At 48.6% G+C, this 25,796-nt stretch overlaps 1 protein-coding gene across 3 annotated transcripts in view; it reads left to right on the forward strand.

Annotated features, from left to right (window-relative positions):
- Positions 1-362: 362 nt before the first annotated feature.
- PRMT8 (protein arginine methyltransferase 8) overlaps positions 363-25,796 on the forward strand; it is a 91,787-nt gene continuing 66,353 nt past the window's right edge. For 2 of the 3 annotated variants that reach the window (XM_081082363.1, XM_081082365.1), the window contains exon 1: positions 882-1,224. In XM_081082363.1, coding sequence (XP_080938489.1) covers positions 1,150-1,224 — 75 coding nt within the window. In that variant the 5' untranslated portion in view covers positions 882-1,149. Of the gene's footprint in view, positions 1,225-25,796 lie in introns of all 3 variants that reach the window. The other variant, XM_081082364.1, reaches the window with a different exon arrangement.

A 25,796-nucleotide genomic window follows, 5' to 3' on the forward strand; every position in this document is an offset into this window, starting at 1 on the left:
CCCTCTCTCCATAAAAGGGACTTCAAAATCTGGTGACAATGGGGAAGGGGGGAGGAGGGAGAAGAGAAATGGGTTTGTGGGGGTGGGAGTCAGGGAAAATTAGGTTAGGGGGAACAGGACCTCAGGCTCTTCCATTTGACTTTCTCCCGCCCTCATTCCCCAGCCACCTCTGGCTGAACCTTCGCCCCACCCTCTCAGCCTGAGGGAGGCTTGGAACCCCAAGTGCCCTGGGTAGGGAGAGTGGGAGAAAAGGCGAGATCGTGATACCGTACTTAGTCTTAGAGTTGAAAGAGTTAAGGACCCTCCTTCATCCAGACACCTTCCCCATTCGCTTCCCAAGCCCTTCCACAAGGAAGGATCCAGGGATTGGCAGAGGAGAGGGAGAGTTGGGGTGGGGGCAAGGTAACTGTGGCCCAATTTTGCCCAGAGCTTGTCCTCGGTGGGAGGATGCACACGCGGGTCTAAGAACCTGCAAGAGTCCTGCTCCGGCGCCTGCTTTCTCCGAGCTTCCCGCGTGGCCCTGCAGCGTTCGCGCAGCCCTTGCCCCCCGTGCAAGCTGTCCGCAACGCCGGGGAGCGGAAGCGGTCAAGAGACCCTCGCAGCCGGTGGAGGGGGCGGCCGGGGGCTCTCAGTCTGCTCCCAGCCTGCTCCGCCGAACCTCCTACCCCGCCCCCACTCACCCAGCTCAGCCCCTAGGAGAGACGCGCAGGAAGCGTGTTGCTTCGCCCAGCGGATCCACAGAAGTTGAGAGGAGTTGGTGGCTGCCTCGGGCCGGCGGACTTTGCGAGCAGCCAGGGAGAGGGACGCCGCCGCCACCGCGGAGCCTTCGGGGCTGCCTCCCTCCTGCTCAGCCGCAGCGCGCGGGCGGAGAGGGGCGGGGAGGGGGTCGGGTGCGCACGAAGAACTTGAAACTGTGTGAAGGAATCCGAAGCAGATGAGAAGGGAGGAAATAAAACAAAGTGGAGACTGCAGGAAAGACTCCACCGTGCTTGATTGTATCGGCTGACGCTCCGGCAGAGGGGCTGGGTTGGGCTTTTTAAAAATTTTTTTTTATTCCACCCATTCTCTCGCTTTCTCTCTCTCGTTTAAAGCTATACCAGCTCTCTCTTTCTCTACTATCTGTGTGTCACCAAACCCTTGCTGGCTCTTATGGGCATGAAACACTCCTCCCGCTGCCTGCTCCTAAGGAGGAAAATGGCGGAGAACGCTGCCGAGAACGCCGAGGTAAGGAGGCGAGCGGCCGGGCGCCCCGCGACCCCGGCTGCCCACCCGACCGCCAAGCCGCCGCGGTCGCTGCTGCCGCGGCCGCGGCCGCTCAACACCTAGAGCCAAACTTTCCCCAGTTCCATCTGCCGGCTGTGTGTGTGTGTGTGTGTGTGTGTGTGCGTGTGTGGGGTGGGGGAGAGCCAGTGCATGTCTCAGGTCCCTCCTTTTGAAAATGCAAAAGAGTCGCTCTCACCCCATCTTTCTCTCCTACCACCCGCTGCTTGCTTCTCTTTTCCCCAATTCCCAATCCTGGGCAGCTGCGCTCCCCTGCCCTCTCCTCTGCTCCGTTAGGGCTTCCAAGTCCTGTCTTTGTGCAGAGCTGAGAGGGATAATCCTGGGGCCGGGTCTGCTCCCTGCAGTGCCTTGACCATCTCCAGCGCTGCTTCAGATTTACCCTTCAAGCTCGAGTCCCTGAGCTACCGGTCCCCGCAGCACCGCGGAGAGCTCCCAGCCGTAGGGGGCAAAGCTGGGCTGGCAGTGGGACTTGGGCACCGCCAGCAGACCGTCCGGCCCAGTTTGGGGACCTGGAGATGTCTGAAATCCTCTTATCTTAGAGCCATCTCTGGGGCGCTAAACCCGGGAGGGAGCGAGGGCGCGACCACCTTCAGGACCAGGGACAGCGCCCGCTCCTGCCGCAGCAGAGCCCGCGCCGCGGTGGTGGTGGTGGTTGCGCGCCCCCCGGGCTGCAGCGTCAAATGGGTCTGCAGTCACTCATCCCGCATCAGCTTTTGAATGTCGCTCTAGCTCCTCAAATTGCGCTTGTGGCCCCCCCACCCCCCGCCTTTGGCAGCCCAATAGCTGACCTTTCTCTACTCTCGAGTTGGCCCTGAGCCGCAAAGAGCCCTGCTGGGTTTTGCGCCCCAATAGCGGCCGCTGTGTTCTCTGCCCTCGCACTGACCCTGCTGTCCGTACAACTGGACTAGTCCGTAGGTTCTGGGCACCTGTAGTCACGAAGGGGATCAGCGTGGGCAGTCCCCTTACCTTCCTGGAGAGCGGTGAGCCGAGGTGGGGGCGGAGTGGGGTAAGTGTGTGATCATTCCTTACTCGGTGGCAGGAGAAAGGCAGGGAGCGAACTCTCCAGGCTCTATTAATAGCCGGCTGTCTGGTGGGGCTGCCGTACAGTTCACATATGGTTACCCATATGCAGCGTGGGGCAGGGATGGAGGTGTGGCGCGAGGATTGTCTCTCTGTCGTTCTGGGATGCAAAAAGGTGCAGAGACCCTTCCCCAGTCTTCTTCCGGAGAGGTCTGAACTGCAGCTAACCCCTGCCCCCACCGCGTAGGCAGCAAAGCTTTTAACAATTCCATTCTCTGAGAGACTAGAAGCAGCATGCATCTGGCAACTGTCGATTTGGAAACAAACACGCTCTGGGGCTTGAAAACAGTGGGGTATTCAGTAGCTAATGCCCTCTCCCTGAGTTAGGGCAAAGCCAATAGAGTTCGATCTCCGGACACTTGCTCTCCCTCTCCCGCACCCTTCCCCACCAGAGAGCAGACATTTAGAATGATGTGGAGTGCAAGGCTCTTAGCCTCACAGTGGAGAGTTAGCCTTACCAATACCCTCGCTGTCCTCTCTCGGATCGCCCACCCGCGGAAGAGCTTTCTAAAAATAGCTCGGAGTCAAGGCTGCACGCCTGTAAAGTGTTGGACTAGCAGCACGTAGCAGTCCGTGCTGCCAGGTGGCTGGAGCGCTGGAAGCTGGAAACAACCCCCCTCGCTCCCCCACCCCCCTACCCCCACCCCGTCCCTCTCAGTTCCTGAAAAAAAAAAAAAAGTTCTTTAGGGCCTGTAGCTCCCTCACCCGGCTGTTTGCTGGGGTCTGGGCGCAGACCCCTGCTGGGTTCCTCAGTGTGCAGCAGCCTCTGTTGAGCTCCCCACCTCGGCCAGGGTTAAAGGCGTCCATAGCAGGCATAGCAACACGCGCCAGGCTATTTTTACTGCTTCCTCCACGGTTCTGTGCTCCCCCTTCTCAGCAGTTGCACATGCCAGCTCTGCTCAAAGCATCAATGAAAATAGCAGTAGAGGCTCTGAGCTCCTGTTTGGGCAGGCGGGGGGGGGGGGGGGGATGGGGGGAAGGGGGGGAGGAAACAAACCAAAAAACAAAACCGTTGCACACAGTGGCAGTGGGAGGGACAGACCAAAGGGGGCTCCTTAAAGGGGAGTGAGTCTGGGGTTCAGTTCTTAGCAACTTTCCTGAGGAGGGGAGGAATTCAGACCTACTTAATGTTCAAACATGCCCAATGAAGCCATCCAGGCAACGTGACAATCACTTGGTTTTTTTCCAGGAAATGGCTGTTTGTGGAATAAGCCAGGACTAGAGCAATACTTCCAGAAGTGGGAAATTGTAGGTTTGCCTGCATGTATGGTGGGAGAGAGAGGCAAGGATGCCTCTGTGGTGTTTCTGTGTCTGTGCTGCTCTGATGGTGGTAGTGGTCTTTGTTCTTAACTGGACATGACTTTGTGAGCACTGACTGTATTAGGAGCAATTAGGCACCCCAGAACTAAAGATGGAGACCACCAGGCCCCTGCTCTCCAGGGAATCACAGTCTGGTGGATAGTGGTGCCAGATCATCAGATGATCCTGTATCACCTTTTCCTGCCCTTTGTTGGTGTTGTTGGCAAGCACCGTATCTCCCTTCATCCTCACAATAATCCTGTGAGATAAGCAAAGGTTAGTATTCATCCCCCCCCCCCCCCCATTCTGCAGTTGAGGAAACTGAGGCTGAGAGGTCCAGCAATTTCTGAAAGTCACCTGGCAGGCTAAGCCAGTCTTGGAATACAGTTTGATCCCACTTCTGATTCTTTGCCCTTTGCCCTACATTTGTGCTCCAAAAAAGATGCCACGTATGTATGAATGGGAGTGGGGAAGTGAGGATTACTTTGGAAGGCAGAGATGAAATATTGGAGGTAGACAAAGATGATGGGAGGTGTTCTTTTTTAAAACTTTTGTTGTGGTTAATCCTCACCTGAGGATATTTTTTCCCATTTATTTTTGGAGAGAGTAGAAAGGAGGGAGGGAGGGAGGGAGAGAGAGAGAGAGAGAGAGAGAGAGAGAGAGAGAGAGAGAGAAAGAGAGAGATGAGAAAAACATTGACTTGAGAGAGACACATCAATTGGTTGCCTCTTGAATGCACCTCCACCAGAGCTGGGGATCAAACCTACAACCCAGGTATGTGCCATTGACTGGGAATCAGTGCGCGGACAATGCTCCAACCACGGAGAAACACCAGCCAGGCCAGTAGGTATTCTTTCACAAGGTAAAGATAGGGAAAGATATTCTAATTATTAGGCAAGGAGAAAGTGAAGAATAAGACTACTTATATTGTGAGCTGATCCTCTCTTAACAAAGTCTGGAGCTGTGGCAGTGGGGACTTGAAAAGCACAGTTTTGGAGGGCATGGTTGGCACTGGGTGGCCCTGAGTACACTCTCGAATCACTTTGGCCTCTGTTTCTTTAACTTGAGCTGATTCCCCTTGTGGACATAAGGAAATGCGGGGCCCCTGGCACATGTTAGTTCCATTTCTGCTTCTTCTGGCTCCCTCCAATGTGCTTCTCCTCCTCAGCTGGGATCACACACCGTGCCCACTCTCATCAGCCTCTTCTCCTCCCCTGTTCCCCACACATCACCAGAAACCTTCTGATGTGGTCTTCTGAAATGTCTGCAAAGCCTCCCATCTGACTCTCCTTTCCAGTCCACTCTCAGTGCCCATGACAGGTCATCCTCACCTCTGCCCTGACTTAGGCAGTAGCCTCTCAACTATTGCTCCTTTTTCCTAATCCAGCCGCATTCTGATGCTCAATGGGCTTCCCGAAGCACAAATGTGCTCGTGATCAGACATCTCTTTTAAAGCTCACCATGTAGCAGCCCCATTGCATATAGGATACAGGATGGAGCCCAGTTTTCTTAGCATAGGCCCTTTAATACCTGCCCCATGCAATTCTCTATATAGGCCACTGACATCATGCCTGAATACTTTTGTGCATACTGGTCCTTCTGCCTGGGTTGCTCTCCACCACTTCTCTCTGGGGAAAAAAGTCTTCCTCAACCTGCGAGACCCAAGTCAAAGGTCACTTCCTCTGGGCAGCCTTCTCAGATCTGCCACTTACCCTCCACTCCCACGGAGAGCGAGTGCTCCTTCTCCTTGTTCTTTACACCTGCCTCTCACTTTTCCTATTAAAGACCACTGGCTTCTTATATGTCTGTTTCCCCAATTAGATAATGAACTTTTAAAAATTACCTTGTTCTTAACACTGTGCCTGACACACAGTAAATGATAAATGTTGATCAATGCCTTCTGAATTGATTCATGGGATTATGAATGAGTTCACGAGCCCCCTGGGTTTTTGGCACTCTGGGTTTCTGAAAACTGGGCTTCCTAGCTCCCACCCCTCTGCTGTACTTACATTCCTGTGGATCTTTAACACTCAAAGTGAGTAAATATCCTGGAGATCAAGGTGCTGCAGCAACGGAAAGCATGGGCACATTTTGGTTATTCATGTTTCTATTCAATACTGACGCTTACTGTGGTGTTCTTCTGAATGGCAGATAAATGGACTGGTCACAATGCCCAGTTATGAACCAGGGGGACAATGGAGCCTTGTGAGCAGCTGTCTTGGAGAAAGTCTGATGCATTGTTGATGGTGATGACTCCTTGATTGGGGTTTTAGCACCTAAAGGAGGGCCGTAAAGGGTGAAAGAACAGTTTTTAGCAGAGGAGTCATTTTGGGGATTGTTATTTGAATGTTCTATGCCTTACTGACCAGGGAGAGAGAATAGTTATGGGTGGGGAAAGTCCTACATTAGGACAGAGGGATTAAGGGTCCCAGTAAGTGCTGCTGTGTGAGTTATGGGGAGACCTGAGCTGACCTCTGACATGGCATATGCTGGTGGTTTTAGCTACTGTTTGGCTCTCCCCAGGGAGTTCCTTTCAGCTAAAGGGTCAGGGAGTGAGGAGGAAGAGGGCCGGAGGAGGCAGGACTCAGGGCTACTTCTCTGAGGATGGTCTGCATCCATGTCTCTTTCTTGAAAGGGGGTGGGGGGAGGGTGGCGGGAAGGGAGATAACTAACCGTGTGTCCTCCAGCACCAGCTGCTTGGTTTAATCCAGCTCTGGGCTTAGATGTTATGTGTTATGTTGAACATAATAACTTAACCTCTTGAGGCCTCATAAGGTTGTTGTGATGATTAAATGAGTTAATTCATGCAAAGTGTTTAGAATATGGTGAGTGCTCAGTAACTGCTTATGATTATTATCCTGCTAGCTTTTGGAAATTTTGCCAAAAGAGTGAAAACTAGATGAACTCTCCCACTTTCTTGTTTCTCCACTGAATGACCCACATCAATTTTTTTCCTCCCCCAGCAAACACATATTTCAGTCCATAAATGTGCTCAAGAGAATTAAGAAGATACCCTTATTTTTTTCCTTGGGAAATTTGGCTTTTCATAGAGTCCTAAATTGGTTTTCTGCTGAAACACAGTACTCCTGTCTCCAATTCAGGAGTGGGTTTCATTTCCTCCTCATTGCTAACTGCACTGTGAAGTGATTATCACACGCATACCAGTTGTGGAACATGCAAAAATATGTAAAAACAGTACTTGCACCTTGGAGTCTACTGTGCCAACAGGAAAAAAGTGGGCAACATGACGATATGTGAATTGCCGAGGTAACTGGAAGCGGAATGTTGCTGTGTAAAAATCAGACATTGTGTTGTGAATGGACTCAGTGGGAGAACAGAGAGAGCGCAGGCAAGAAGGGACCTCCAAAAGGGCACCGGCCATGCTTCCGTTGCACACTTACGTAATTAACCCAGATGCACAGTTGGGAACTTGATAAAAAGCTTCAGAAGAGGCGATTTCCCCAAACTCCTTGTCAGGAAGTTCAATAGTTAGGAAGTTCTTCCTTAGGTCTCAGATGTCTCTTCTATTGCAACCAGAGTCACCTCTGTTCATCTTATTCTAAAATGAGACAAAACCTGGCCAGTAACCTTTGCATTTTGGGCTGTGTTAAGACTGTGCCACCTTTTTTTACTAGTTTTTGTTCCAAGTGAGGCCAACCCCTTTCTCTGGGATTTTGGTAGTAGCCCTCTAATCGGAATAGCTGGGAGAGGAGTCTTTGATATTTGCCTCTGCAGTGTTATCCAGCCTATGGGGTATTTCACACATCAACTGGCTTTTCTACTTCACTTGTTATTAGAATTCCCTCAAGCATCACAGCTTTCCCAGACCTGTAATGGGTGACCCATGAGTAAAGATCTTTTTTTAAAATGTAATTTTATAAGAGGAAACAGCTTGATGTGCACATTTTCATAAAGTCATAGAATCTTAGAGCCAGATGAAAAGTCAAATCATTTTTAAACTAAGAGATGGAAAAACTTGCCCAATATCACAAAGCTCTTCAGTTTTGAGTAAACAAGTCAATACCATGCCTACCTCCTTTAAATGTAGCATCTGATTTATTTTTTCATTTTTTGTGTGCTAATTTTCTAACATATCCAGATATGTAATATCTAAAAACAGTGTTTCTCTGTATAAGGTCTAGAAATCGTGCATAATCAGAGCTCTCTCCTTTTCGTATGACACTTAAAATGCTTTGGCATATATCATAATGTTAATGCATGCCACCATAGTTGCACACAGACACATGTTACATAATGTACACCATGCATCGATACATAATACTATGAGTTACATAGTATCCCCATTGTACAGATGAAGAAACCCAAAACATAGAAAGTTAGTGTGACTTGCCTAAGATCCCATAGCTAGTAATGATGGAGCTGGAACTTAAACTCTGGTTTTCTAGCCACCAAGACTCATGTGTTTTTTTTTCCAGTCTACTAGGCTGTGTAGACATTAGAGGGGCCAGCGTAGAAACTTAAAATATGAAGAGAAAGAATGGAGAAATCACTGGAGAAATAAGGAATGGTGGATTTGGAAGAAACAAAGAATAGGCCTCCATCCCCACCTTTCCTTTCCCAACCTTCTTTTCCTGCCTCCACTACTACCTTGCCATACTCACTTTCACTGTCCTCAATGCTAGTCCCTGAGGGTGGCAAGGACCTGCTATAATTTGTGGCTGGGATCATCATTCCACACCATCTACTCATCTAAGCTGTGCCCATGGTTGGGTTCCTAGCTGGTGGGCCAGGGGAAACTCTTGTGTAACAAAGTGCACCTCTTAGGAAACTAGACCCAAGGGCATCCATATTAAGCCTGGACTTTCATCCAGCTTCTTTCTTTGGATGAAATGAATCGCAGAAGCTTCAGAATAGGAACTTTTAAAAAAATTATCTCTGTAGTTTTATCACCTATATTCTTTATCTAGGACTTCTATAACAAAGTACCATAAACTGGGTGGCTTAAAACAACAGAAATGTACTCTCTCACTGTTCTGGAAGCTAGAAGTCTGAAATAGAGGTGTCAGCAGGGTTGGTTCCTTTTGGAGATTCTTAGGAAGAATTTGTTGCTTGCCTCTTTCCTAGCTTCTAGTGGTTGTCAGCTACACTCAGCATTCTTTCGCCTGTACACACATCGCTCCAATCCCTGTCTGCCTTCATAGGACCTTCTCCCCTGTGTGTGTCTGTACCTCTTAACCAGTCGTACTAGAGTAGAGGCCACCCTATCCAGTGTGACCTCATCTTCACTTGATTACATCTGTAAAGACCTTATTTCTAAATGAGGTCATATCTATGGGTAACAGGGGTTAGGACTTCAGTACATCTTTATGGGGAAGTTGATTCAATCCCCAACATCATCCAGCACAGTGCCCACATGTAGTAGGTCTGAGTAGACAATGGCTGAAAGGCTGAATGAATACATAGCAGGCTTTGGAATAGTTGCAAAGCCAGTGAAGGTAGTCACTCTCTTTTAAGTTCCTTTCCTGCTGCTCCCTCAGCTGTCCACCGTGCCCACTGGCTTCCCTTTATGAGACCTTCTTTCCTTGAGCAGTAGCAGTGATTATATAAGAGCTGCCATTTTACTGTCCACATTATGTGTGGGGCACAGTGTGCAGTCACTTTCTAAGCACTGTCTGATTTAATTTACACCACAAGATTGCAAAGCAATTCTTTTTTTTTTTTAATATATTTTATTGATTTTTTACAGAGAGGAAGGGAGAGGGATAGAGAGTTAGAAACATCGATGAGAGAGAAACATCAATCAGCTGCCTCCTGCACATCCCCCACAAGGGATGTGCCCGCAACCAAGGTACATGCCCTTGACCGGAATTGAACTTGGGACCCCTCAGTCCGCAGGCCGACGCTCTATCCACCGAGCCAAACCGGTTTCGGCAGCAATTCTTAATATTCCCGTTTTGCAGTTGAAGAAATGGAAATTTGCAGTGGTTGATTAACTTGACCAATATTATAGCACTAATAAGTAGTGGGTTTGGGGTGCTCTCAGAGTTGGAATGTGTTCTGCTATTGATTTGGGCTTCTTTCCCACTTTTCCCACATCCCCAGCCTCAAGCTGGACCTCACCTTTGCCCCACACCAGCTCCCACTTGCTGGAAGATTTGGGAAGGAATCGATTAGCTTCCATGCATGGGAAGGGGCTCATGGCTGATTGGAGCTGTCAGTCTGTGACAGGCTCCGTGTGCTCCATCTCCTGAGCCTCCCAGGGGATTTGCTTTGTTGCTGCCAGAGGAATTATTTTAGTGGCAGAATTGTGAGCACATTACTAGCTTATTTGAAGGGCTATTTTGGAGGGCAGGAAGCGTAAGGACTTTCTTGGCACCTTCCAAACAATTAATCCACGTAGACTTCTCAGTCTGAGGTAGTTTTGTGTGGAGGTTAAGGGTGCAGCCTCTGGAATGAGTATGCCTGGATTCAGATCTCAGCCTGCTGCTTGCTAGCTTGCACAAGTTACTGCAGTCATCAGTGCCTTGGTTTCCTCATCTGGGATATGGTAACAGCACTTTATCCCCTTGAGTGACTGTCAGGATTACACGAGCTATTTCATGTAAAGCACACATCTGGCACACAGTAAATGCTCAAGAAAGATTAGCTATTATTTGTAATCTGGGCCTGACAAGTGGTGTTTCTATGTGGGAGCCGATGAATAAAGGGCCTTTACTGATGACATTATCAAGTTAGTGGCAGAGGCTGGAGCAGAACAGCCAAGGGAGACATCTTTGATGCAGGTCATTGAATCACTGAATCATTGGTTCAATCACTCTCAGGTCAGCCAACCAGAGCCACACAGACTGAAGATGGCTCTTTATCACCCCCTGCCCAGGGGCCACTAGTCCCTATGTGAAGTTGCCCCAGTTACAGGAAGAATCGGGTTCTCTGTGAGCTGGCCTATCTGCCTCCCAGCTCACATTCGGCTCTGAGATCTAGAACTTAACATCCAGAGAATGAAACTGAAACCTCATTGAGTCCCTACCAATGTGAGGGAAACGGGGGGTGGAGAGTAGCTGGATTGCAGACCTCCTGAGGGAAAGCCGGGGTCTCAGTCTCCTCTGTGCCGCTCACAAGCCTGGCCGCTGGAAAGGGCACAGTTCCCATTTGTTGGTTACTGGATGGATTGGTGACCATTTCCCATGTTCCCACTGAGGGAAAGGGAGAGAGAGGCTCACATGGCCAAATAGATATTTAATTACCCAGCTACACACCCTGTCCACTTGGCTTTAAATCCAGTAGAATATATTCACTGTGTATGAGGCCTGACCCGGGGAGGGGGCGGGGGGTTACAGCTAAGACCAAATTGGGCTAGTGTCACTATAAAGAGAATGGCTATTCACAAGTTCATCAATTAGGGTCCCACTTGTAGCCCTGTTGTGAAAGATACTCTCTTGTTAGCTAAAGTAAAGAGAAGTGGTGGGCTCTCGAGGCTGGGCCTGCCAGGAAATGAAAGACTGCCGTTCCCACAGACAGTTACACTCAAGGCCTTCGATACTTCCTGACGAGCAGTTATGGCAGCAGGTCTCTAAGGAGCCCCTCAGAGAATCCCACACAAGCGATCACAGCCCATCACAGGTGTAGATAGGATGCCAATTAAGGAATGTTCTCTGTGAATGTGCATTAGTTCAACTGCTGATGAATATTTATTGAATGAATAAAAGGAAGTAAGCCTGTACATCAGACATATACTATGCCAACCTCCTGTTAGAATCTCTTTCTAATCCCTAGACCTCTCTTCTGAGCCTGGACCCACATGTCTGACTGCCTTCGGGACATGGCCACTCAGATGTCTCACAAGCACCTCAAACTCCTCTGCAATGTCATTCTTTCTCCTAATCCGCCCTTCTCTTGCATCCCGCCTTGCTTAGTGCCAAGTCTCCAAACCACAAGCCCTTCCTCTCCTTTCTCCACAGTGAGACCTGATGATTCTACCTCTTTTTTGCCCCTTTGTTCTGAATGGATCTTTTCTTTGCAGTCTGACTTTTTTTCCAATCCTCAACCAAGGATATTTTTCCTATTGATTTCTAGAGAGAGTGGAAGGGAGGGAGGAGGTGGGGGAGAGAGAGGCACATCAATTGGTTGCCTCCCATATGCGCCTTTCCTGGGGCTGGAGAACCTGCAGCCGAGGTATGTGCTCTTGACTGGGAATCAAACCCCGCAACCCTTCGGTCTGCAGGCCGACGCTCTAACCACTGAGTAAGCCGGCCAGGGCTACCGTCCGACTTTTGTTGTCCTAGTTCACATCCTCCCATCTCTTGCTTGGATCTCTGCAGCACCCTCCAGGATGCTCTCCACAATCCTCCCTTGCCTTGCTTTGGCTGATTCCCATGGCAGCTTGAAGGTGCATCTGAGGTGGAAATCTGGTTATACTAAGCCTTTCCTTAAAACCCTTCAGTGGCTTTTCCATTATCACTAGGAGAAAGAGCCCCCTCCTTAGCATGGCGTAAAAGGCTCTGCCCAATCATACCCCCCGATCTGTTCCGCCCTCATTTCTTGTAAGTCCTTCCCATTTGCTCCAGCTATACTCAACTACTTACCTCCCCTCACCACCTGGTATTTTCCACCCTTCCTTCAGGTCTCAGCTTAGATGTCACCTCTTCCAGGAAGCTTTCCCTGATACCACCCCCTTATCCCAGTCTGGCTTAGTTCTTCTTCCTATGTGATCCTATAGTACCTGTGCATCCTCTGCCACAGCATGTATCGCGCTGCACTTTATTTGCTGATTTCCTTGTCTGTAAGTCTACCAGAAACTTTGTGAGAGCAGGGACTCTGTCTATGTGCTTCATGTTGACTCCCAGAACCGACCACAGGGCCAGGTACTTATTAGAGAATTAAAACCACTTGTTCAATGAGTGACACTGCATGTATCTTTCCTGTATGAAAATGCCCTGTAAATGCTAGTGTTTAAATGAATATCTATTTATTGCTTCCTTCCTAATCCACTGCTTCAGACTGTATCAGTCACATAGGATCCACTGTGAGAGGAAATCCCTGTGGTCATAATCATCATCCCCCTAACCCAGAGGTTGGCAAACCTTGGCTCGCGAGCCACATGCAGCTGTTTGGTCCCTTGAGTGTGGCTCTTCCACAAAATACCACGTGCGGGCGCGCACACACAGTGCGATTGAAACTTCGTGGCCCATGCGCAGAAGTCGATTTTCGGCCTGGGCAAGTCTATTTTGAAGAAGTGGCGTTAGAAGAAGTGGGGGTACGTTCGCTGAGGTTGACCCCTCAGATTGAGGACGTTTGTAGCAAAGGCCAGCTTAGGAGTACCCTAATTAAGTTAATAACAATGTACCTACCTATATAGTTTAAGTTTAAAAAATTTGGCTCTCAAAAGAAACTTCAATCGTTGTACTGTTGATATCTGGCTCTGTTGACTAATGAGTTTGTCGACCACTGCCCTAACCCAAAGCAAATAGTTAGGCTGTTCCAGTTAGAGGTTTGCTGCTAAGGGACAAAACCAAAACTGCAGAGAGAATGGTTATAGTCCGTGCACACTGGGTAAGAGCAGACTTTTGGATAAACAACAGTATAAGTTTAATGCCCTCTTGAGCAGGCACAGCATAAGTCTTAGAAAGGGCTGGGAGTCAGGGCTCTGCCTGGGGCAGCGGAGTTCCCTGCACTTGGCAGTAGCAGGAGGTGGCCATGAGACTGTAGAGTCTCCTGTGAAAACCCTCGCTTGAGGCAGGGGAGTTTTGGGGTTTGGATCAGCTGACATATTTTCTCCCACTGGGCCTGACGCCTCATCATGGACTGATCTGAGCAGGAGACATGGTGGGTGGTGCCCTCAGACAGGCAGCTGAGCAGCCCTGAGGCTCTGGCTCCGAACCACAGGCACTTCGGGCCCCAGGCTCCTGTTGTGGGCCAGGCGCTCTGCCCCCAGCTTCGCCCAGGCCTCCTTTATTCACAGTTGTCTTGGTTCAGCACTGCCATCCACTCTCCTGTTTATAAGGTTAAAAATAAAATGCTCCGTATTTCAGGACGTGAAGAAAACCAAATCAAGGGTTTGGGCTGCCAGTGCTGCAGGGCGCTAGGACTTTGTCTGCAGGCCAGGGCTGGTGGCTTTTCTTGGAGGTTTAACTGAAGCTCTGCCAAGCCTGCGCCCACCTCTCTTCCTTCTTCCAGTTCCGCTTCAGCGTTAGCAACCAGAGTCTCAGAGCTCCTTGGGTGCGTTCTCCCACCACTGCAGGGGGCCCCACACAATCTGGTGAGGACAGTTGGCCTCTATCCTGAGCCCCAAGGAGGAACTGCTTCAAGTTGCCGTGATTATTCACTCCAGTTCCTCAGTGTAGAAAGTGCACAGAACCGAGAGGCAGAACCCAAGGCCCTGACTCTGCTGCCAGCTGCGCTCTATGACTCTCAGTTACCGTATGAAACGGATGATGTGATCCTAATCTACCCCAGGTGATGGTGGTGCCCTGAAATAACTGGAGTCAACGGGCATGGGGACGATTGAAAAAGGGGGAGGTACGTGCACGTCTTACATTTTGCTGTCACTCCCTCGCTGTCTCAAGTGCCTCACAGAGCGACTCTGTGCCCGTTTCCTCTCAATGAGTTGTCAGTGGAGTTGGAAAGGAGCTCATCGCCATCCTCCACATGGCCTCCCATCCAGACACGCCCACATGTGCCGAATCTGTGCTGTTGAAGATGGGAGATGTTTCCCCCTTGGTGGTGAATGGCACAGAGAATGATGTTTGGGGTGAGCAGGAAGGTGGCACCAGTCTGGACTTCGGCTTCATGGGGAGCTGACCTTTTCTAGGGCCCGGACTTGAACAAAGGATGTAGGGTAGGCAGGTTACAGGCAAGTATTTATCTGGGAAAGACTCTTCCTCAGAAGCCACTGCCCCCGCCCCCCTTTGTTTTTCTCTCTCCCTGCTGGCTCAGGCTCTTCCTTTCATTCCCATTTTCCCAGGCATGGGCTTCTGTGCTCCTAAGAGTCGTGGTTCTTTCTTTCTCAGGCAGGAAAGACTGTGAAGAGCTTACTATTCAGCTGCCAGGGGAGGCAGCCCCAGATTCATGGCTCTGGGCTCTGTGGGCCTGGATGTTGCATGTTGGAGAGAATTCAATCCCTGGCAGCCACTCCTTCAATGCCTGCTTGACCAGGCGCTGATGCATAACCTCACTCAGGTGCTACGGGTCCAGCCTGTTCCAAACGTAGGCAGGGATAACGGAAAAAGAAAGGGAAGATTTGAGTTTCAGATCTCTTAAAGCCACACTTTTTTGTCTTCCCCAGTGAGCATGCTGGGCCATTCTTTCTCAAGTGCTGGGACCTGAGGAATCTCCCAGGATACAGAACCATGCCAGGATGCTGTATTCCATTGGGTGCTATGCCAGGTGCAGCAGCCTAGCTCCACACTGGTGCCGGGGTGGGGGAGGGGGGCTGGAGGAAGGGTGATTCTATGACTATCCCTGCAATGACCCTCTTCTGACATGCTCTGGCCATCAGCCTTGGAGACCCCTTATTCCCCATTGTGGTGGATTATCATCTCACCTGAGCAGCCGAAGGCATAGGGCACTGCTGGGCATTGCGTTTTTCTTGAAGCTCTCTCCTCTTTGGGATCCTAAGTCCTACTTTCTCCTGTTTCTCCCACATCTCTGATAACTGTTTCCTCTCAAGCTTTCATGTGGATCCTTCTTCCTGGACCACCTCTGAATGATGCTGCCTCCAGCTTACTCTTCCTGGATGATCTCATCCTCTTCACGACTTCTGACACCCAGGCTTGCACTTCTGGCTTGATTTCTCTTCCTCAGTGTTCTGCAGGCCCTTCAAATTCCACAGGACCCACACTTGCTCATCTGTCCCTCTCCTTGTATGCCTGCCTACAATAAGGACACTGCCATTCTCTCCTTCACTCTAGACAGAAATCAGAAATCATACTAGAAGCCTCCCTTACTCTCACCTCTCCTATTCCAATCCCAGATAATTTATATCAAAATTCTGTGAATTCTACTTTCATAGCATCATTTGCTTTCCTTGCCTTCTCCTTATCCCCACAGCCTTAGGTCAGACCCTCATCATCTCTTGTCTGGGCCATGGAAGCTGGCTTCCCAGCTGCTGCTTTTGTGCACTGTCAGTCCATTCTCTACTGCAGCATGATGCCTGGGTTCCAGGAGGATTCAGTAGATGCTGGTTGAATGAATGAATGAATGAATGAGTCATGGGTAGCAATTACTTGCTCAGAGGAGAAATGCAGGGAGATTGTCTGCAGCTGGTTGTCATTGTGAGTTAACATCGGGATCACTATTCTCCACCTCATCTAGCCTTAGTGGAGATGTTTCAGTAATAAATGCATTTAGAATACAGTTCATGGGATTTAGGAGACCTGTGTGATAGTCCAGGCTCTGCAACTTGCTTACTATGAGACAAGTCTTTTCTGAGGCTGTATTTGACCTTGAGAGCACTGCAAAAGCAAGAATGAAGGAGTTTGAGGTACTCAGTTGCTCTGCACTTACCAAGCTGCATTACCCTTCATGAGAAAAAGGACAAAGATTATGATAGAGAGTCAACCAGGAGAAGTGTCTGAATCCACAAGGAGATGTCCTGGTAGTTCCTTATGGGACATTATTCAATCCCCCAGCATCACCCAGTCCTCCCAGAAATTCTAATGTGGGCTTCCATGCCCTGTTTCTTTGTCTGTCTCTAATGACACAATGGGCTTGGTCTTGGGGGTTCTGGAAGCCTCTTTGCAGATCTCTGACTCCTAAACCAAATATGGTATGTGCTATTGAACAGCTAACTCTTGTTTAATTTCTTTTATATCTTAGCTTTAGCAGGGGTTTTATATTTAAGTTGAGTAGCTGGCTGGGGTCCCCCAGTAAGTCCCGTAGACCTTCTGGGCCTGGTTAATAGCAGCTTACCTGAAGCCAGGGGACAGGACCATGTGACTCATTGAGGTCCCTTTTGGGTTTTCAGGTGTTAATTATACTGTTCCCATTGCAGGATTTAGTGAATATGATTGTACTCTGTGATAGAGCACATGTTATCTTCTTTTTTAATGATAAACTTGCCTCTCCCATGTTACTTTCCCCATCAGTGTCAGGGAAATGCAGCATATTGGTCACTTTAAGGGCTCTGGAAACAAGAGCCACTATCTGAGTAAAGAGGGCATCAAAAGTTAGTAGTCTTGGGAAAATGTTTACTAGTAACAATTTTAGTTCCATTTGTTATCTCAGCAGATCCATTCCTTACAGTATATTATTTTGCAGTACTTCATTCTGTCTAATTTTAGATAATAAATAATCAATTAAGTCAGGTATTGCTACATTGATTTTCTTCAAGTAGCCCTGTGTGACCTAGCACATCTTGGAATCTGTTTCCAGGCCCTAAATCCTTAATGATAAGGAGGTGCTGGATGGAGGAAGGAGGCAGGAATGATCACAACTGCCTTTTGGAGAGGGGAGCTCGGTGGAGAGATACTTTGTCAACATCAAAGAGTTGGCTTCAGGACCAAAGCCAGGCTCTCAGCCCTTATGGTCCTCTGAGTCAGGTTGCTGTGTTTATTTTCCAGTCTCTGCTAAAGTCAGCCTGTTTTTTCTGCTCCCTGCAATATTGTCTTTGTCCCCTACAGAAACCCTACAGTTCACTTTCCTCCAAGCTTGGTGCCTGGTTGGCTCAATGTCAGAATTCTGGCCAGGTCTGAAATCCGTGACCAGATTGGTGTTGGGATTTGACTGGTACATCAGGCTGTAAGATGTGGTTGGGAGAGGAGTTGCTCACCCAGACTCTTGGAGCCTTTCCGAATCCATCAGCTCTTTTATTGGAGATCACCAGTATAAGTTAGATTAGGGAACTCGGACCTCTCATGGTGGGGTGTAGATCAAATGATGTCTGAAGGCCCTCTTCGTAGGGTGCTGGTATTCTACATATGATCTTCGAATCAGAGATAACAGCGTGAGACATTGGCCACTGCTTAGAGCAGGTGCCTGTTCTCCACCTGCCATAGTCCCCCTGCTGCCCATGGTGGCTGTCATCACCTATGGTCATTCACTCTACCAGTTCACTTCACCAGCTTGGTCCCTTTAGATATGACTGTTCAATCCATGGTATTGAATCCAGTCCATTCTCTTTCTGAGATGGGACTCAAAAGCCAAAGAAGGCCTAGGTGACTCAAGGATACACAGTGAGGTCGTAGCAAAGTTGGGACCAGAATAAGAGCTCTGGGATCCAAGTATGGGTCTTTCCTCATCACGTGGTCCCGGCTCTGAGGCCGAGGATCTGTATAGCCCTGAGCCTTTTCAAACTGCCCAATTAGAAACTTTCCTCTTCAAGGTCTTTTTTTTTTTTTTTTTTTTTTTTCAAGCCAAATAAAGGAAAGTTCTCGCCAGTTTGTTCTGGGTGATTCAGGAGAGAGACAAATATTTGTGCCTAATTGTGAAAATGGTGACGTACTTAAGAGATAGTCCAGAATGCTACACCTTGGGGACTTTGATTGGGAACCATTTAGGGGGTGGTGTCTATCATTATTGGCTACCTACACCTCAGGATCTTGACCTTGGAGCAACATGAATCTGTGTTAAAATATAGTAGGCAGCTTCCCGTAGGCTTGATTTCATGTTCTTCCAATTTTTAATGCTATGACCTTGGACCAGTTACTTACTTTTTTTCTGAGGCTCAATATATATATATATATATATATATATATATATATATATATATATATATATATATATATATAATATATATATATATATATATATATATATATATATATATAATGGGAATCATGTATTTTTTCTTCGAAAGATTGGTATGAAGAGCAAATGAAATAATAATGAAAATGCACTTACCGTAGGGCCTGGCCAACAAATGGTGCTGTTGTTTGGTTTGTGGTTGTGATGCTGACTAGGATTGCTAGATGCTCACCTGTCCTGGATGCATTCAGAAAAGTAGACCTTGTTTGCATATCAAAGTTAAGCCCTAAGGAAGCCGAGATGACACATGGACCCCCATCTTCTGGAAGATGCTTGGGGAATGGAAGGAAAACTGGATTCTGAAGAGACATCCCAAGTTCTCTGCAATCCTGCCAAGGCCAACTCTGGCAGCGTGGAAACCCCGAGTTCTGTCATTTGCTGACATCAGGGACCTGTGGGGAAGCCGCTTAAACTCTTTGAGCCTCAGTCTCCTCTGCAGAGCTGTTGTCCATGCACCCATCTGTGCATTCACCCAGCCGTTCCTTCAGGAAGCATGAGAATGTACGACGTGTCACCCCCATGCCACGTATTAGGATAAGCCCTGGGAATGTGTCTGAGTAAGAAACAGTCCTTACTTTTGAGGAACTTATGCTTTGTTAGGGAGTGGAGAGTACACCGGCAGTTACAGGGGCATTGTGAAGACAATAGGAGGGCGCCAGGGAAGCACCTACAGAAGGCAGTTGTTGGGGAAAAAGACAAGACTAATAATTTAAAATAAGATTTCAGCATTTACTAAGAACTGCAATGCAGGAAGACGAGAGGCAAAGGCCTTCTGAAGGTTGCATGCTTCAATTTCCTCCATTTCTTAGCACATACAGGCTTTATTTTATACTGAGATGAAATGTAAGCCCTCTTCTGAGAATTGCCTGGTGTGATGTATAGGAGGGGGAATCTCATGACACTTGGGTGGAAGGGACTGTGACACTCATCATGGAAAGGAAATCCCACGGCACCTACTAAGAGACTTGGGACCCTCTGATTAGCAACTTCAAAAGGCTGCCCTTAGAGAAGGACCTGGCAAATCACTGAGGTCCTGTCATTCTGGTGACATCTATCTTTCTGTAATGGACAGATGACATGTTCTATGACTGATTTCTTCACCAGGGCATTTAACTTGGTGCAGGAAGGTGATCAAAGTGGACTTGCTGTAGGGAATGACATCTGAGCCTCGCTGCAGACTTACTGGAGTTATCCTCGTGTAGGCTTAGGCAGGTAGGTGGCAGGAGAGAGGGAGGAGCTGGTGATTCTAGGCCAGCCTGTGGGCAAACTACAGCCCGCGGGCCGGATCTGGCCTGTTTGAAATGAATAAAACTAAAAAAAAAAAGACCGTACCCTTTTATGTAATGATGTTTACTTTGAATTTATATTAGTTCACACAAACACTCCATCCATGCTTTTGTTCCGGCCCTCCGGTCCAGTTTAAGAACCCATTGTGGCCCTCGGGTCAAAAAGTTTGCCCACCCCTGTTAGGCAGAAGAACAGCAGGTACCAGTCCTGGGAGGAACAGGCACAGTGCAATAAGGGGACCCAGAGAAGGGCAGCAGGACTGGAGCAGCCTTTGAGGAGGGAACCTGAGGAGGGAGCAGGAGTCAGATCATAGTGGGGAGCAGACCATAGTAAGCCTTGCAACTGACTTTGAACCTTATCTGTAAGGAATCTGGTAGCACCAGCTTACACTTTGGCCAAATGGACAAAGTTAGCCCAGCTTTCCTGGACTCTGGAGTGCTCAGCCTCCCCAGAGAGACAGCAGGGTGGGGCAGGCCACTTGTTGTGCGGGGGTGGGAGGGGGGAAGGGTGGGTAGGGGTGGGCGGGGTGGGCAGGGGCAGGGTGAGCATCTTAGAGCCAGCACAGAGGGGGACCATCAAGTGTGGATAGCTGGGGAAACGCCCTGGGACGGAGCTGTCTGGTGTGGGACTGAGAGTGGGCCTCCAGGACTGACTTCCTTTGCTTCTCAGTCCCATTCTTTGCATGGTTGCCCCAGGCACCATGTTAAGGAAGTCATTCATTTATTCATGTGCTCATTTATTCATGCCCTCCACAGATTTTTATTGAACTCCCACTCAGTGTCAGGTAGGTTCTAGAAGCTGGGATTATAGTAGAGCCTGATGCTGCCTACATTTATAGAGCTTTCATTTTAAGGGGAAGACAGATATGTAGAAATAAATGAATTAGTGTCAGGTACCGATAAGAGTTCTAAAGAAAATTAAAGCAGGTAAGGGAATAGAAGAGGTACAGGTGGTGGTATTTGCAGATAGAGTAATCTTGTGAGGCCACTCTGCAAAGGTGACATTTGAATAAAGAACTGAATGAGGTGAAAGAGTGAACCAGTCAAATACATGGGGAAACAGCTGTGCACAGTCCCTAGGTGGGAACAAATTTTGGGGGTGTACAAGGAACAGAATGAAGGCCAGAGACTGATTAGCAGGCGGGGGTTGGAGAGGTTGCAGCGCCTCGCAGGCATGTAGAAGATGCAGGAGTCAGGAACAACAGTTTAGAACCCCAGATCACTGAGGGGATGGCAGCTGGACTCTGGCCTTCCTACTTTTCTCTTTGGCACACGGCCTTCCTGGGCTTCCAGATATGACCTTTCTCAGGCTCCAGGACTCATAGGTATTCCCTGGGAATACAGCCTCTGGGTCTTGTCTTCTCCCTCTTTCCCATTATTATTGAAATTTAATTATTAAAATGAGAGGAGTACTTTCTTCCTCCTTTCTGGAGTGAAAGTGAGTGAAGGGCCCGGAGAATGAGTTCACACTAAGGGATTAATTTGACAAACAAATGCTTAGTGTGTTGTATTTACCAACCTTGCCCCAGTCTTTGATTTGGGAGTTCATTCGTGGCATAGATCCAGATTTCCATCTGGTGTCATTTTCTTCTGCCCCAAGGATGACCTTTAACATCCCTTATAGTGAGGGCCTGTGGATAAGGAAAACTCTCAGCTTTGTTATCTCAAAAGAATCTTTCCTTTGCCTTATTTCTTGAAGATATTTATGCTGTATATAGATTTCTAAGTTGACAGTTTCATTTTTTTCCTTTCAGTACTTTAAAGGTGTTGCTGCCCTGTCTTCTGACCTGTGTTGTTTCTTAAAAGGATTCAGAGAAGGGATAAATACAGGCTATTATATGCAGAGGAACTAATATAAGAATGACAGTATTTTTCAGTGACTACTTACATCAGAATCTCTGATTAAAAGAGTCAGTCACTTCTGCTAAGAATCTGGGGTGGAAATCTATTTATCGGACTAAATAGACTTGCTAGAACTGGAAGGAAAGTGTCTGGAGGAGTCCATGGGAACCAGATGAGAACCTAGATTAAGCTGGTGCGGCTCTGGTCTTAGCCGACAACTTGTGATGTTCTTTCTTACTTGTAACATGACATTATAGCATGTTTTTCTCCAGCCATTGGCTTAATGGACCGATGATAGGGTCAGAGACTAGGTCAGAGGGGTCAGCTCTTGGGTCCTGACCCGCTTTGCTGTATGGGTTAAGTCAGTATGGGTTATTCTCAGAGCCATGGAATCGTGAGCTGCAATTCTGGCCTTGCTTTATTTGGATGTGAAGAAATTGTTGGGAAAAATGTCTAACAAATATCTTGAATCTGTACTTAAAGCCACCAGAAGTCTATATGGATGGAATTACGGGTGCATAGTAAATATATTTGATATTTGCAAGATAGTTTCTGCTTGTAGACATTCCAGAAATTTTACTTCTCAGTAAAACCATTTGAAGTGCCATTGAACGCTTCATAGTGTTAAGTATTATTAGGATTCTGGTGGTGATTCTTCTCAGTTTTGTCTTTCTGATTGCCACCTCCCCACCCTCTCAGGGGATTGAAAGGTCTCTTGAGTGCATGGCCTTCACTTCACTTTCATAGTGTATTTATAATGGGCAACATTGATTCAGCTGAAGAGTAAGGAAACTAATCAACATGTCTTTACGAGCCCCAGCTCTGGGACAAGTGTTGAGGGGGAAACAATGACACCTAAGGTCTAGTTACTGGTCTGAAGAATTTATTACTTCATTGTAGAAGTAACACCTACAATTGTGAGTCAATTAGAATGAAAGCGTTTGCCAACAAAACAACACAAATTATAACCGATTGCAGAGGCCATAGGAGCAGGAAAGACCAGGTGTCAGAGAAAATGACTGACTTCCCATGACGGCCACATTCCTGAGATATTAATTGCATGACACTTAGAAGGCTCTGAGGAAGCGGGCGGCGGCGGGGGGGGGGGGGGGGGGGCGGGGGGAGGGAGGGGACAGGGCCTAGAGAGTGGATGATGTGGAGGGTGAGGACCAGAGTCAAACAGTGAACAGAATAGAATGCTAAGGGCAGCCAAGGTCACTGTGTCTAGTGCCAGTAAAGGGCCCAGAAAGCATCCAAAAATAGCATCAGGGCCTAGAGTCCCATTTCCAGAAATGAAAGTCTCATACTCCTGTACCACACTTCAAAGTTTCCTCCAAATAGTTACACACTCAGTGTCTTTCAGTCATCACAGGAGGCCCTTGAAAGAGGCGGGGCACACATTTGTCATTTGACAGAAGAGGAAACTGGGGGTAGGAAAGGTTGGTTGGCTTTTGCATAGTGACCTGAATAGGGAAAGAAGGAACCCAGATCAGAATCCACAGGTGCTCTATCTGCCTGGCACCCTCCACTCTACCAATGGCCCAGCCTTGGTGGAGAGTCTTGAGCACAGCTCAGGTCCTCAGATTTAACTCAAATCTGGGACTAAAGCTTGTCCGGCTCCAGGAGAAGTGCAGGTGGGTGGGGATTGGCCAGGTCTTTCTGCACACCTGCTGGAAAGGAAGGTAGAGAGGAAGTCAAGTGCTCTGTGACATCCTCCAAGTCAAAGGAGAGAAAGAGGCTCCTGTTGACTTGGGAGGGAAGTGGGAGGACAAGAGAGGAAGTCTGCTTTTAAGCCTATTAAGGAGGAAGAACCATGGGCCAAGTATCCAATTAACCTGACATCTCTTGAAGCCAAAATATCTGAGGATATAAGAGAATGTAATATGTAGAGTCTTGGGAGAAAAGTGACGAATAGCTGGGAAATAGCCCCAGTTTATTTAAAAAAATAGGTCAGGCCCAACAAATCCGGTAGATTCCTTCCTAGCAATTCCTGATCCAGGAGCCAGAGGGAGGGCTGGGAGGATGTAATGCCATTTTGATTTGAGGCAGGCACTGCTGTTGTACCACAAAGAGACAGTCGGGGCTGATGGGAAGCACGGGGCACAATGCCCTTTGTGTTGAGCTGCACGGTGCCCTGGCAGTGACAGCGTATTTGGGATTGGCCCAAGGTCACCCAGCCCGAAGGTGGCAGAGACTAAACCCAATCCCAGCTCATTGGTTGTGAGAACTAAGGTGCTTTCTGCAATGGGTGGCTGCCACTCTTCTAGGTGTCCTGGGCCCTGCCTCTCCCTCCAGGTGTCCTGGGCCCTGCCTCTCCCTCCTGGTGAGCTGGGCTCTGCCTCTTCCTCCTGGTGTTCTGGGCCCTGCCTCTCCCTCCAGGTGTCCTGGGCCCTGCCTCTCCCTCCTGGTGAGCTGGGCCCTGCCTCTCCCTCCAGGTGTCCTGGCCCTGCCACTCCCTCCAGGTGTCCTGGGCCCTGCCTCTCCCTCCAGGTGTCCTGGGCCCTGCCTCTCCCTCCAGGTGTCCTGGGCCCTGCCTCTCCCTCCAGGTGTCCTGGGCCCTGCCTCTCCCTCCAGGTGTCCTGGGCTCTGCCTCTCCCTCCAGGTGTCCTGGGCTCTGCCTCTCCCTCCAGGTGTCCTGGGCTCTGCCTCTCCCTCCTGGTGTCCTGGGCCCTGCCTCTCCCTCCTGGTGTCCTGGGCCCTGCCTCTCTCTCCTGGTGTCCTGGGCCCTGCCTCTCCCTCCTCGTGTCCTGGGCCCTGCCTCTCCCTCTTGGTGTCCTGGGCCCTGCCTCTCCCTCCAGGTGTCCTGGGCCCTGCCTCTCCCTCCAGGTGTCCTGGGCCCTGCTGGGACATTGTCTGGGATTCACAGTAGCACTGAGGCAGTGCCAGGCTTGCCTCTGAGGGCTGCAGCAGGGGTCAGAGAGGAACTGAGAAGGCATGTAGCTGTCCCCGGCTCTGTCTGGACCAGGGTTTCATAGGCAGCCCTAGGGGAGCTGGTTCAACATGCAGCCTGAGGGGTCTCACCCACACAGATTCTGATTTTGTTGGTCTGGTGTGGGGCCTGAGACCCACTTTAGGGAGATTGACACAGATTGTCATAGAGAAACACTGTCCTAAATTACTGTCCTAAATCCCCAGATGGTTCCCTCAGAACATTAATTTCTAGAGATGTTTATAGATCTCTCAGGAGAAAAGGGTGTCATAGCCATAAATTTGGTAAAACTATATACCCTAATTCCCTCTTGGAGATTCACAATTCATTTTAGCAAATTAAAGGCTTAAAATGATTACAATTAAGAAATCTCTTCTCTTTATATTTTGCAATATATACATATATCAAATTTTTACCTTGTACAACTTAAGCTTACACAATATTATATGTCAATTATATCTCAATAAAGCTAAAAAAAGAAAAGATATCTGTTTAGCCATTTGCCCAAACTCACTTCACCATAGAATCCACCACTGAGTACCCACAATGTAGAAAAATGCAGCTCTAGCTCGGAGTTTCTCAAACTTTGTGATGCATCAGAATCATATGGAGAGCTTGCTGGAATGCACTGCTGGGCCCCACCCAGAGATGGTGATGTGGGTGGTTTCTGTAAGGCCTGAAAATTTTCATTGTTTTTTTTTAAAAAAAATTTTTATTGATTTTTACAGAGCGAGGAAGAGAGAGGGAGAGAGAGAGAGAGAAACATCAATGAATGTGCCCTGACTCAGAATTGAACTGGTGACTTCTTGGTGTATGGGATAATGCTCAACCAACTGAGCTACAACAGCCAGGGAAAATTTGCATTTCTTACAAATTCCCAAGTGATGCTGATGCTGGTGGTCTGGGGTTTACACTTTGCGAACCATTGACCTAGACCCCTCTGTGAGCCCTGGCTCAGCCACGGTCCTGGCAGGTCTCCTGGCAGCGTTCCCCAGTGGGAGGATGGGGACTGAGAATGGTGAGTGACAGGACCCAAGGGAAGTTGGTCCCAGGAGCACAGCCTTGTTGGGGCTTGAGACTTATGGTAATAAAAATGCATATTGAGATGGGCTCTGCCAAGTAGCCAGTTACAGTCAGGGACACTGTAAAACAGGAAGGTCTCAGTGGGTGACAGTAGCTGACACTCTGTAACATGCATCGTGTCTGACCTTGCCCGAGGGGAATCTGGAGTGTCTGTGCCTTTAAAAAGCCAATGCTAGTGAAACATGTGAGGATATCTATTGACAAGTGAACAAGCCAGGGACCCTGGAGGGTATGTGTGTACAGACCACACCACCTTGCAGGACCAACAGCATCTAGACCCTTCTCCCCACATCCAA

This window comes from Myotis nattereri (assembly GCF_964212035.1).
Source record: "Myotis nattereri genome assembly, chromosome: 2".
In the NCBI taxonomy this organism is placed as follows: Eukaryota; Metazoa; Chordata; class Mammalia; order Chiroptera; family Vespertilionidae; genus Myotis; species Myotis nattereri.